This window comes from Rutilus rutilus, assembly GCF_951802725.1.
Source record: "Rutilus rutilus genome assembly, chromosome: 1".
NCBI lineage: Eukaryota > Metazoa > Chordata > Actinopteri > Cypriniformes > Leuciscidae > Rutilus > Rutilus rutilus.
Genome location: NC_140209.1, coordinates 1256584 through 1268909, shown reverse-complemented (window position 1 = coordinate 1268909; position 12326 = coordinate 1256584). Strand labels below are relative to the sequence as shown.

General features: G+C 38.6%; 2 protein-coding genes across 2 annotated transcripts in view; both read left to right on the top strand.

Moving 5' to 3' along the window:
- Positions 1-12326, top strand: part of LOC311301705 (uncharacterized protein) — a 571741-nt gene that overhangs the window by 543009 nt on the left and 16406 nt on the right. The window lies entirely within an intron of this gene.
- Positions 6271-11208, top strand: LOC311297607 (uncharacterized protein; the record flags this gene model as incomplete). Its single annotated transcript, XM_084419977.1, has 3 exons — positions 6271-7167; positions 7744-8148; positions 11042-11208. Exons 1-3 carry the CDS (start codon positions 6519-6521, stop codon positions 11206-11208), a joined length of 1221 nt encoding a protein of 406 aa, XP_084276103.1. The 5' UTR covers positions 6271-6518.

Below are 12326 nucleotides of genomic sequence, written 5' to 3'. Positions count from 1 at the left end.
TGATTGTGGGTCTTATATTTGATAAAACAATACATTGCAATATGGTTTCTTGCAATACATTATCAATACGCTGGCACTAATGCAGATTGCAGATGTCATCTCAGAGGTGTCTGTTCTTGAACAGCTAAGAGTCAGTTTCATTACATGGAGTTTAATTAACCCTTGTGCATCAATTTAAAAAAGTTCCACATAGGTGCATAGAGGACAAAAATGTCCATGTCAAAAAACTGTCATAAAAAGTTGAAGCTTGGGAGCAGATTTAACTTTGGTATCATTTTAAAGAATACCCTTGGCAGATTATTGCTGAAGTAAAAAAAAAAATTTATAAGTAAATCCAAAAAAAAGTTATATAGGTTTAAGTTTATGAAAATTATTTATGAACATTATTTTATATAAAATATATATTTTATGAAACAAGTTGAACTCTAAAACAGCTAGAAATTCAAAGCCATAAATCTAAATAAGTTGTGTTCCAAATTTGAGGTTGATATCTCAAAAAATGAGCTTTCAGTAAGATTTTGTTTGGGGCGCAGTACCAGACTTTCCCCATTGGATGCCAGCAAAACTCCACTGGTAAACACAGTGATTGGCTTTGTTATTTGCAGTTGAGTTTTTCTCTCTCAATACTACAAACACACATGCAGCGCAGAGAGCTCCGGGTCAGCCGCCGCTTGGATGAGGATCACAGCGCAAATGTGAACTATATCGATATATATGCGATATGGTCTAATTCCATATCGCATTCAAAAATATATCGATATATATTTTTTATATCAATATATCGCCCAGCCCTAAATGTGACCACACCCACGTGTGCACGAGCTGTTCAAAAGCAAAATATCCTAGTGAAGAAACCTTGTGGTTTTTATCGAGTTATTAAATAAAATGATCATATACACCAACGACAAATTCAAAACCGCTATAATCAAATTATTCAACATTGTTTTGAGTGTAGGATATTTCCCCGACACCTGGAACCAAGGCCTGATTACACCGATCTTTAAACAAGGAGACAAATATGAGCCACACAATTACAAAGGCGTCAATAGCAACCTGGGGAAAATATTCTGTTCAATTATTAATATAAGACTGCAGAACTTTCTCAAAACCCACAAAATTCTGGACAAATGTCAGATTGGTTTTCTGCCCAAACACAGAACATCTGACCACATCTACACCCTCCACACCATCATCGACAAACATGTATACCAGAATAAATCCAAAGTCTTCGCTTGCTTTATTGACTTTGAGAAGGCTTTTGACTCGATCTGGCACAAAGGACTCTTCCTAAAACTACTGGAAAATGGGATTGGAGGGAAAACATTTGATTTGATAAACACCATGTATAAAAACAATACATGTGCTGTAAAAATAGGGAATAATCGAACAGAATTTTTCTCCCAACAACAAGGAGTCAGACAAGGTTGCCCATTGAGCCCCACTCTATTTAACATCTATATAAACAAATTAGCCAAAGCCTTAAATAACTCCACTGTTTCAGATAGTGTCGTAACCGGCCGGTTATGGTAGCCGGACTGGAGAACACAATAGCCCCGGGATGTCGGGCGGGCGATTTTGCGAGCCCTGGTGATACTGCTCATATAAGCAGAAATACTTACAAACCTAGTGTCTGGTTTCAGTATAGTGCAGAAGACTGATAAGCGACGACACCTAGTTCAGCATTTCCTGGTCGGTCTTCATTCACACTCAGCGTGTCTCCAGGCGGATCCAGCATGGTCTCTGAAGGAGAGACTCAGGGCCGAGAGCGTCTGGATCAAACGCTTGGACACACTCTACCCGAGAGGACTCAACGAGGCTTACATCTCCCTGCTCTTCCCTCGTGTTCGGGTCAATGGGTCAGGCCGAAACCCTTGTGAACACCTCATCCCCTAACCGTACCATCAGTGAACCCTCACCCCTAACCCTACCATCAGTGAACACCTCATCCCCTAACACCTGCCGTCAGTGACCCCTCATTAATCACACCGGGGACATGTTAAACCCTATCTCTTATCACCCTACAGCATCTACTCCACTAGAGCCTTCCCCACTGTAACCCCGGTCCGCTCAGCCCTCTAGATCACCCCGACCGTCTGAATCATACACAATGTATAAAAATGTTGAGATTGTTGTTTATTCATAGTTGTTTCTAGAGCAGTTTATTTTTTTATTTTACATATTTTTTACATATACAAATGTTTTAGAATGTTCAGAATTATGTTTATTCTTTTTATTTATTGTTTGATGTGCACACTTTCTTTCTGTTAGAGCTAATAAAGTTTACAATGTCACTACACAACATTTGCATGTTATTAAAGCATGAAGTTCGACTCTGAATAAAACATTTAACAAACTGGGGAAAAAAAAATCTTTATAACAATGTTATATCCAACAATATTATTACTAAACATTTTTATTATGTTTTTAAAGAATGTTATTCTAACTATTAAAAGAACATTCTGGGAACAATAATAAAACTACCCGCTGAAAACATTTATAAGAACAAATGCAGGTGATGTTCTCAGAACATGTTTAGAACAGAACATTTCTAGCTGGGAATGTGAGACGACACTAAAGACGTGTTCCTCTCCAGCAGTTTCCACACTTCCAGGTGAAACACACACACGGACACACACTGTAGATGAAGGATTTATCCTGCACTTCAGATTCCCTGATCAGAACGGGAGTTTTCCCAAGAGTGCTGAAATCAGTGAGTTTGTGCTGAACTGATTATTAAGCGATTTCTGTCATTAATTCACAATCTGAAGAACAGCTTTAGTTTTCCATGAGACTTTTCCTGCTTCAGTAAAATGAACTAAACTTTGACTGAAATGATTTTTAAACAGTGTTTCTGGTTATTGTTGCGTGTGTGTGTGTGTGTGTGTGTGTGTGTGTGTGTGTGTGTGTGTGTGTGTGTGTCCGACTCAAACGTTCCCATTATCTTCTGGTCTTTGTTTCTAGCAATACAAGTGTTTTTGGAAGATCAGGTAATTATGATCACAGCATTAACATATGAGCACAGCACTGATTCTCTTCTGTTAGATCTAAAACTGAGCTGGACTGCATGTGGTGTGTGTTAGTCTGGCTATACCATATATTTAATAATAGGGAGTGATTTTGATGTTGTTTTGAATGAATTGTTCTGGGTGCAAGTGGAAGAAGAGAATATTATGGAAGTAAAATAATGATAAACACAAAAGTTTGTGGAATTGCACTAATTGAAGAAAAAAATACATTGCATTAACCGTGCTTGCATTTTAATGCACTGTGGGTAACACTCGTCTAACAGTTATTATGTCACTAGAAGCAACAACTACGGGAAAACGTAAACCAATATAAATATAAAATTAAAAGACAAAGGATGAGATCGGTGAATCAGTGTCTATGATGATTATGGCAATATCACAACAGCCAAAAACACCTGTTAATTCACAATATATTCCTGTAGGCTACTGTCTCAAATATGACAAATATTACTCAGAATTCATAGTTTTTATGGTATATTGCTGTTTAAAAAAGAAAGAAAAAAGAAAAGAAAAAAGGTATTATTGTCAGAATTAGGCTGTTTTTTTACAGCAAGGTTTTACAGTGTGCATAATACTCTTTTCACACACAGATAATTAAATATCCAGTTGTTTATATGCAAATATTGTAAGAAATAAAAACATGTATTCTGAATCAGTGAATTATTCTGTGTTCAGCAGTTAAACTGTGGCGGTGGAGATATGGATGAACTCAATGTAAGTTACAATCTTTGTTTATGAGCTTTTAAAAGCAGACAATTAAATTATTGTAAAGATATATAGCTCATGCATTTTTTTGATTGTAAGTGGACACATAAAAAAGTACACATTTAACAGTTTATTTTTTTTTATATTTGTTAAGTCTGTATGACCATAAATGAGTATTTTAAAGGGATGGTTTGGAGTAAAAATCAACCTACACGGTAAAAATAAAAGGTGCCTGCAGGAACCTTTTGGTATAAATCATCTGTAAATCATTGGTATCATCGTGTAAATCATGTATACTGATTTGATCAACGCGCAATATTTGACATCGCTAACAAACTAGACGGCGACCTTGACAATGTCACACATCGCAACCACTCTTATCAGAATACAGGCCCCCAAACACACGAAGAGCAGTATGTATACTGCATATCTATGACAACAACAGACTTTTTTAACGTGAATCCAGGATCGCTGTCGTGAAACACTAGCCTGGGTGCCAGCCCGAACCCCGCCCACAACATTTTTTGGTCGGGAAGTTCGGTCTGGACTCACTCCGTTGAGGAGCTATTATGCCCGAACAAAAATTGTTCGGACCAATCAAATTGTCAGGGCGGGCTTTATACGATGATGGACAGATGAGCAACAGTAACGTAATCATCCACGTCACCAAAGAGCGCTTGATTTGAATTAGTTTACAACAAAGACGACTGCTGCTGGAGATTTCACGAGTTCACATTTACAAATAAGTCAGATAGAATAAATGCGTATATAAGATTTCACACAAATAAGTCGATAGAATAAATGCGTATATGACGTGCTGTCCGAGGAGAGGGCTGTGGGCTCGGTAGCCATACTCCCCCGTATTCCTGGTTGTGAGAGAACAAGCCAAGACAAGAGTGAGGATTCTGGGTGGTGGAGGGATGCTGAAAAACTGTCAAGGAGTGTTAGGTAAGTTGACAGAGTGAATATGCTTCCTCATGCTGATAGATAGGGTAACGTTAGACATGGTATTGTTTGATGACAAGTTGATATTGGATTGATTATTTGTACGTGCTCCTCCCGAACTTTATGAAACATCATGTGTAGATTCCGCCATTGCGTCTGTTATAGAAGATATCCACAGCGCATTCATTTTAAAAGAGGAACAGAGAGCCGCGACACAGGAAATATGAATGAAGAACATGCGTCATTACTCCGTTGCTCTGATTGGTTGTAGGTCTATCCAATTGAGTGCAGAGTTTTTTTTTTTCCTGGTTCGGTTGAGACACACCCCATAATCAAATCTCTATGGAGAAGTATCAGACTCACATTCTGACTAGAATCTGAGTATGACGACGTCAGGCTAGTGAAACACTTAAATGTTTCCCTTTCCTAAGAGAACCGTTTAAGAGATTATATGCAACACCCTTAAGTTATTCTCTTAGGAAAGGGGAAATCGCCCCTTAAGTACCATACTTAAAGGGTAAATTCACCCAAAAATGAAAATTCTGTCAGTAATTACTCACCCTCATGTTGTTCCAACCCCGTAAGACCTCATCTTCAGAACACAAATTAAGATATTTTTTATTAAATCTGAGCACTGTCTCACTCCTCCATAGGCTTCTAAGACATTATAACTTGCTAGCCCAGAAAAGTTATTAAAGACATCGTAAATATAGTCCAAGTGACTACAGTGGCTCAATCTTAAGTTTATAAAGCGACGAGAATACTTTTTGTGCGAAAAAATAAATAAATAACGACTTTATTCCACTATTAATTTCCTTCTCTCTGGGCCTCGAGTGAGTTCATGTAGTATAACTGCGCAGCGCTTCTGTGTTGCACGTCACACGCATCACACACATGACCAGCGTCGGACAATAGTGAGCCTACGTGTGACGTGCAACACAGAAGCGCTGCGCAGTTACACTACGTGAACTCACTAGAGGCCCTATCTAACGATCTCCAAACGCCCTATCCCCAGAGGCCAGGGGGTTGTGATATAGTTAATGATTTGTTGAACATTGTGGGCACAATCAACAATATTTACTGATACCTTGATGTTATAGATAAGTTATTAAAAGCAGTAAACTTCTTTCTAAAGATCCCACGCCGTCGCAGAAACTCTCTCTGCAGTGAAGTCAGCTGTGCTTCAGCTCAAAGCCATGATCCCCCTGTTAATTTCAAACGTGAGTTTGTACTACATTATGAAGTTTTCCAGCCACATTACTTTTGTTCAGCAACATCTAATGTCACACATAATATAACAGTTATTCAAAAGTTATTTATATTGTTCTTTATTTATTATTATCATTGTTGAAAATGCTTATTATCAAATACAGGTGATGGAAATAAGCCGGTGGGGAAACGGTAAGCTTTTCTTTATTAATCTCTGTTAGCCAGCTAAATAACAGCATCTTGTTGTCAACCTTAATGTCAACTTTCAACAACAGGACAAGATAAATAAATGTAAAATGTTCAGCACAAAACTGACCCTGTTCTGCACTTCAGCTCTCACTCCTCCAAATGCCCTATCTGATCTCCAAATGCCTTATCTGATCTCCAAATGCCCTATCTGATCTCCAAATGCCCTATCTGATCTCCAAATGAATTCTCTCTCTCTGTAGATCAGGTCGTGATGCCACCCTCATTAATCCAGGTCCCCCAGGACTTTACCAGCTGAACACAGAAAGAACACATATTGATGGGACTGATAAAAAGGTCAGACGATGGACATATGGACGAAGAGACAGAAACAAGCAGAACAAAGTCATACTGTTGGTGGGAGAAACCGGCGCTGGGAAGACCGCCATGATCAACACCATGGTGAACTACTTACTGGGAGTGAAGTTTGAGGATAAAGAGTTTTATCAAATCACAGAAAAAGAAAAACCAGAAGCTCAGTCCCAATCCCTGACGTCTGAGATCACAGTTTATGAGGTGTTTGTTGAAGAAAACCCAACATCTCTGACCATCATTGACACTCCAGGATACGGAGACTCTAAAGGATTCGATAGAGAAAGAGAGATTACTGATGATCTGGGCAGGTTATTCTCAGATGAGGATTTTCACTATATTGATGCCGTGTGTTTCGTGATGAAGGCATCTCAGAATCGACTCTCTGGAAAAGAGCGTTACATATTCCAGTCAGTTCTGTCTCTGTTTGGCAAAGATATAGAGAACAACATAGTGTTCATCATCACACACTCAGATGGAGGACCTCCAACCGATGCTCTTAATGCCATTAACACAGCGCAGATCCCCTGCAGAAGAGATGAGAGAGAGAGACCTGTTCACTTCTTATTCAACAACCAGCAGGAAGAACAAACAGCACATGCTCACAAACCATCATGGGAAATGGGAGAGAAAAGCATGGAAAAGTTTTTGCAACTCCTGCTAGAAAACAACAGAAAAAAAACTCTGATGACAGTAGGTTGTTACAGTGACAGTAGACCTAACCGTAACCCTAACCCTTTCCCTTTCCCTAACCCTTACCATTACCCTAACCCTAACCCTAACCCTTTCCCTTTCCCTAACCCTAACCCTTTCCCTTTCCCTAACCCTTACCCTTACCCTAACTCTAAACCTAACCCTTTCCCTTTCCCTAACCCTTACCCTTACCCTTACCCTTACCCTAACCGTAACCCTAACCCTAACCGTAACCCTAACCCTAACCCTAACCCTAACCCTAAGCCTAACCCTAAAATGCGAAAAGAACTTGAAGCCCGTGTCTTTAATCTAATGGACCGAATCACTGAGAAAGAGTTCAAAATCAAAGAACTGACTGAAATCCTGGAAGCCATAAGACAGAACAGAGACAAGATCGAGAAATCTCAGAACTTTGAGTTTAGTGTGAACAAAACTGTCAAGAGAAAAGTCTCGATTGAAGAGAAAATATTTTTAGCAAAGAGCAAAGAGGCAACCTGCTGCTATGCGTGTCAGGAAAACTGTCATCAGCATGGTTGTTGGTGGGTCCCTCTCGATCAGCTCTCAATGTGTGACGTCATGAAAGGTGGCTACTGCACTGTGTGTACAGGGAGATGTCCTCAGGAAGCACACATCAAAGAGAACAGGAAATATGTGATAGAGCCAGAGCAAGTTAGAATGTCATTTGATGAGCTTAAACAGGAGTATGAATCCACCAGAGACCGGGCTGAAACCAGCTTTGATAAAACTAAATTTGAGGAAGTCACTAGAAAGGAACACGAAAAAGACAAGAAAGAGTCTGAGAATAAAACAAAAATAGAAGAACACCTGAAGAGCGATCTGGAGAAGAGTAAAGCAGAAAAGTCCATCCTGCTGCATGAAGCTTATACGCTTATCATGATTCTGTCAGAGAACCCAATAAAAGCAGACTGGTATTTCACTGCTGAACATCTGGATTTTTTCATTCCCAGACTGGAGGAGGAGAGAAAAGATAAAGAGGTGCGGGACCTGAGAGGTGTGAGGAGATCTTTAGTAGAGTGGGCAAACAGATATAGCGAGAAGAATTGGCTTTCGCGCGGATGGGAATATCTGACTGATAGTTTTCTTCCCTGGTGAACCCCATTTTAACATTCAAAATCCGTAACGACCCTTGCAACACTTGCAGACAAATCTTATTTACTCACAGTAATTATAAAATCAGTTTTCAGCAGAAATACAGCTGTTTCCCAGTAGCAAAAGCAGCGCTGAGCTGATAAACACTTCAAGAAAACGCATCAAAACTTCTCTCAAGGCAGTCAGTTTCCTTCAGAGACACATTCAGAGAATTTATTCATACTTTAATACACAGTATTTCCCTCAGCACTCAGAGAAAACGCAGCCTACACCGCAAGCCTGTGTCTGCAAGAGACTGTTGCTTTCTTTGCCTTGAGTTTTACAAATCCTGGGAATCAAATACGGTTTTAATGATGATTAACATATTAAACTGTAATATTAATTGCAATAGCACACGTGTGTGTAAAAGTACTTAGCAAACAGCTCATCACTGCATCATGGCTAAGGCCACACTCAAAAAATAACTCATTGAATGGTTCTAGATTTCTCCTTTTCTTTTCTTTTTTGTATTAGAGAAATTAAAGAAATTAGTATTATTTTGCTTTAAGGGATTCATGATTTTTTCTGCTTATTTGTAAATTTCTGTGCATGTATTTTGTTTCTTTAATATTATTTACCGAGAACAGTGCTGCGTTGTCTCTTTATTAAAGTTAAAAGCATTCAAGATCAAAGAGTGACAAAGCCAATAATTATTCATTACTAAAGTGCACCCTAGTGAGGGAACGAAGAGATGGGTTTGACAATTTATTACATTTTATATTTTTGTAAGTTTATTTGCATTATTTCCTTATGGTACGTGATTTCATATGTTTATTGAGTTATGTATAAATATATATATTTGTACTGGAAAATATGCAGTTGTTCTGTTATGAGTGTGCCTTTAGTAGGAAGCACTCCTGTATTCTGTAGTCAACCACATGTGAAACCCCATATAAAGATCATAAAGAATAATCATTGTGACCATATATAAAGGAAGTGGTTTATAAAGAAAAACATACCGCATTTAATGTTTTTAGCATTTATTAAGCTAATGGCTAGTAGAGTGAAACTGACCATGTATTAGATAGAGCTTTGCTACACATTAAGAAACTAATGCACCGTTAGACGAGGCTCAGAAGAGGACACAGAGAAGAAGAGCCTGAAGAAGGAGAATGGAGAGACGAGAGGCTTTATATAAACAGATCTGAAGGGTTCAAGACTTTGGATTGGACACACTGTCTGTAAAGGACTAATGAATAAAGGAGGATTTCCTAAATGTTTGATGGACTCTAAAACTCTGGAATGAGAAGATCAGGGAGACGCTGACTCTCAAGGACGGCCTCTCCGGTGTTAGACGCCTTGCTGTCGCAACTCTTGCTGTCAAAGCTTGTAAACGATTTGGTTTCATATATTAGTACCTTGTATGTAAACTAGTTAACCTGTATTCAATAAAACTATATATAACTGAAATCAAGAAGCTGGCCTGCCATACGTCTCTGATTTCTAAGAATCTTGAGCTGAACTGACCCCACAGAGAAGTCTTCTGTGATCTAAATATTGTAATATGAAAATTCAGATGCTTATGTTTTAGGACAGATTGGACTTACTTTACCTAACCTGAGAATAATCACAATAAGGGTAAAGGTGTTTAGAAATACACACACCATATAAACATCTGAGACCCAGAATGCAGTAATGTGCTGCTGTCCCATTTATTAGTTTCCCCCTCTTTCTTCTGCACTATTGTGACCTGTGCCCTAGTGTCGCAGTCAATGAAAGGACACTTTGTTGACTCTATGAGTATTTCCTCAGCATTAGCATTGGTTCTCGCATCAGTGACTCTCAGCTGATCCACATCTACCTATAGGAATACGACACCTATCACCGTTTACATATATAAGCTCCTTCAGTTTTATATCGGGTTTCTCAGGAGCTGATTACCCTCCTTCCTCTCGCCCAGTCAGGATTTGGAGTTCTGACTCCCCTTGAATCAGAATAAATTCTCAAATTATGTTGTACTTTAAAATCTTGAATTAAATATATTTGCAAACTTTCATGTTGGTTCTGTTCTGTTTACTCCAAGAGGGGTTATTATTGCTCAATGCTCAGAACTGATGTTAACAAGCAGAATCACTGAAGGAGAAAAGCACAAATCTTACATCACCATTATTGTGATCAGTGTTTGCTTTAGTTGGGCTCTTGACCCTTACATTTTTAACTTTAGATTTAGTTTGGCTGCTGTAATTCAGTTATAACTGTGTAGTGCCTCTCTAGCGTGTTTGACTGTAATGAGAGGTGGCTATCCTGAGTTCTTAAATATCCAATCTATCAAATAAGTGAGGTTTCACTAATAAACTTATCAGTGTTTAACGTTGTGTGTGTGAGTGTGTGTAATTACTAACTTATTATATGAAATACGTTTCCCTTTAAATCACTATTTAAGCAGTAATATTTACACTTTAACTGGAAATAAAATGTCTTGGAATTACTTTTATCCAAAAAGACTTTCACATTTAAACCAAAAAAAAAAAAAAAAAATTCTTAATTAACTTAAAATATCAAAAAAGTCAGTAACCACAACTATTTTATAAAAGCATATAACAGATTTACTTAGAAAAAGTAGGTCAGAAATTAAATAGGTCTTGTCAAACTCACTTTTCAGATCACCAATGCATTCAGATTCACATTCAAAACATAAGGGCCCAAGAGCATCAAATAGCCAAATGGCTGTCTTAATGTGAAATACCCTTCAAATGTTGAAATGATGCAGGCCTGAATGTGGCTGGAATGTAGTAAATGGCTGCTTCACCACACAGGCCAAACACAAATGGTACCTTTTCTCAATGTGAATGGGACCTCACACACACAGAGGATCAAAGGCGTCAGCAGCAGAAGACAGGGCGAGAGGATTCACGATGAAGAGAAGACGGATGAAGAGAAGACTCACGCAGCTGATGATCTTGGCAAAGTCCACACTCGGTAACGCTATCCGGCTCCGTCAGGGTCTTTGCTCATCGTCGGCCTCACAGTTCCACACAGGCTTAACTAATCGAGGTCGCTGGCCGCTAGCTTGTTAGCAAAGTCCATGCAAATCACTAACCGCTAAACCATGAACATTACACAATATGCATTTCTCTCATTGAGAAAAATCATAACTTCTGTTTTAACCTTAAATTATATTTATTAAACTGTGAAATTATTTATTCAAACTTGTATATCGTACACTAATGATTATATTTCAACAGGGTTACAATGGCCAGATGGACAAATAGTGCGTTAAATAGTCAGACCTAGCATTCATTTAGCTGCTCAAATGTAAGACGACACAAAGACGTGTTCCTCTTCAGCCAAACTCAGTTCAATCATCAGTTTCCACTCTTCCAGGAGAAACACACACACACGGACACACACTGTAGATGAGGGATTTATCCTGCACTTCAGATTCCCTGATCAGAACGGGAGTTTTCCCAAGAGTGCTGAAATCAGTGAGTTTGTGCTGAACTGATCATGACGTGATTTCTGTCATTAATCCACAATCTGAAGAACAGCTTTAGTTTTTCATGAGACTTCTCCCACTTCATACTTCAGTGCAACATAAAATGAACTTTAAATGATTTTTAAACAGTGATTTTGTAGTGTTTAATATTAATTCAAAGGCAAAACATGAAAAAACGTCCACGCCCCCGAAGCCTTTCTGTGTTCCTAATGCATTTCTTTTTCACTATAAATTACATTTGCATGTGATTTTATGGTGCTGGGAAAACAAGGAGCGCTGATGTCATCAGTGTGTTCTTCATCATCTTCATCATCATCAGAAGTGGACAGTAACAGAGCACATGTACTGGAGTGTGTGGTGTTCTCTGGTTTACTGTGTGAGTTAAAGCACAGAATCACCCGTGGACTCTTCGTCTGGTCTTTATTCCCCAGCCCAACAGCGCCCCCTCATGGCCAGACACAGTACTGAGGGCTCACACCATGCAGAACACTGTTTTCTAGTTTCACTACATCATTATCCCACAAGTACTGTACTAAAGTACACTTTTAGAGTATCTGTACTTTACTTGAGTATTATTGTTTTCTGGAAACTTTTTACTTTAACTT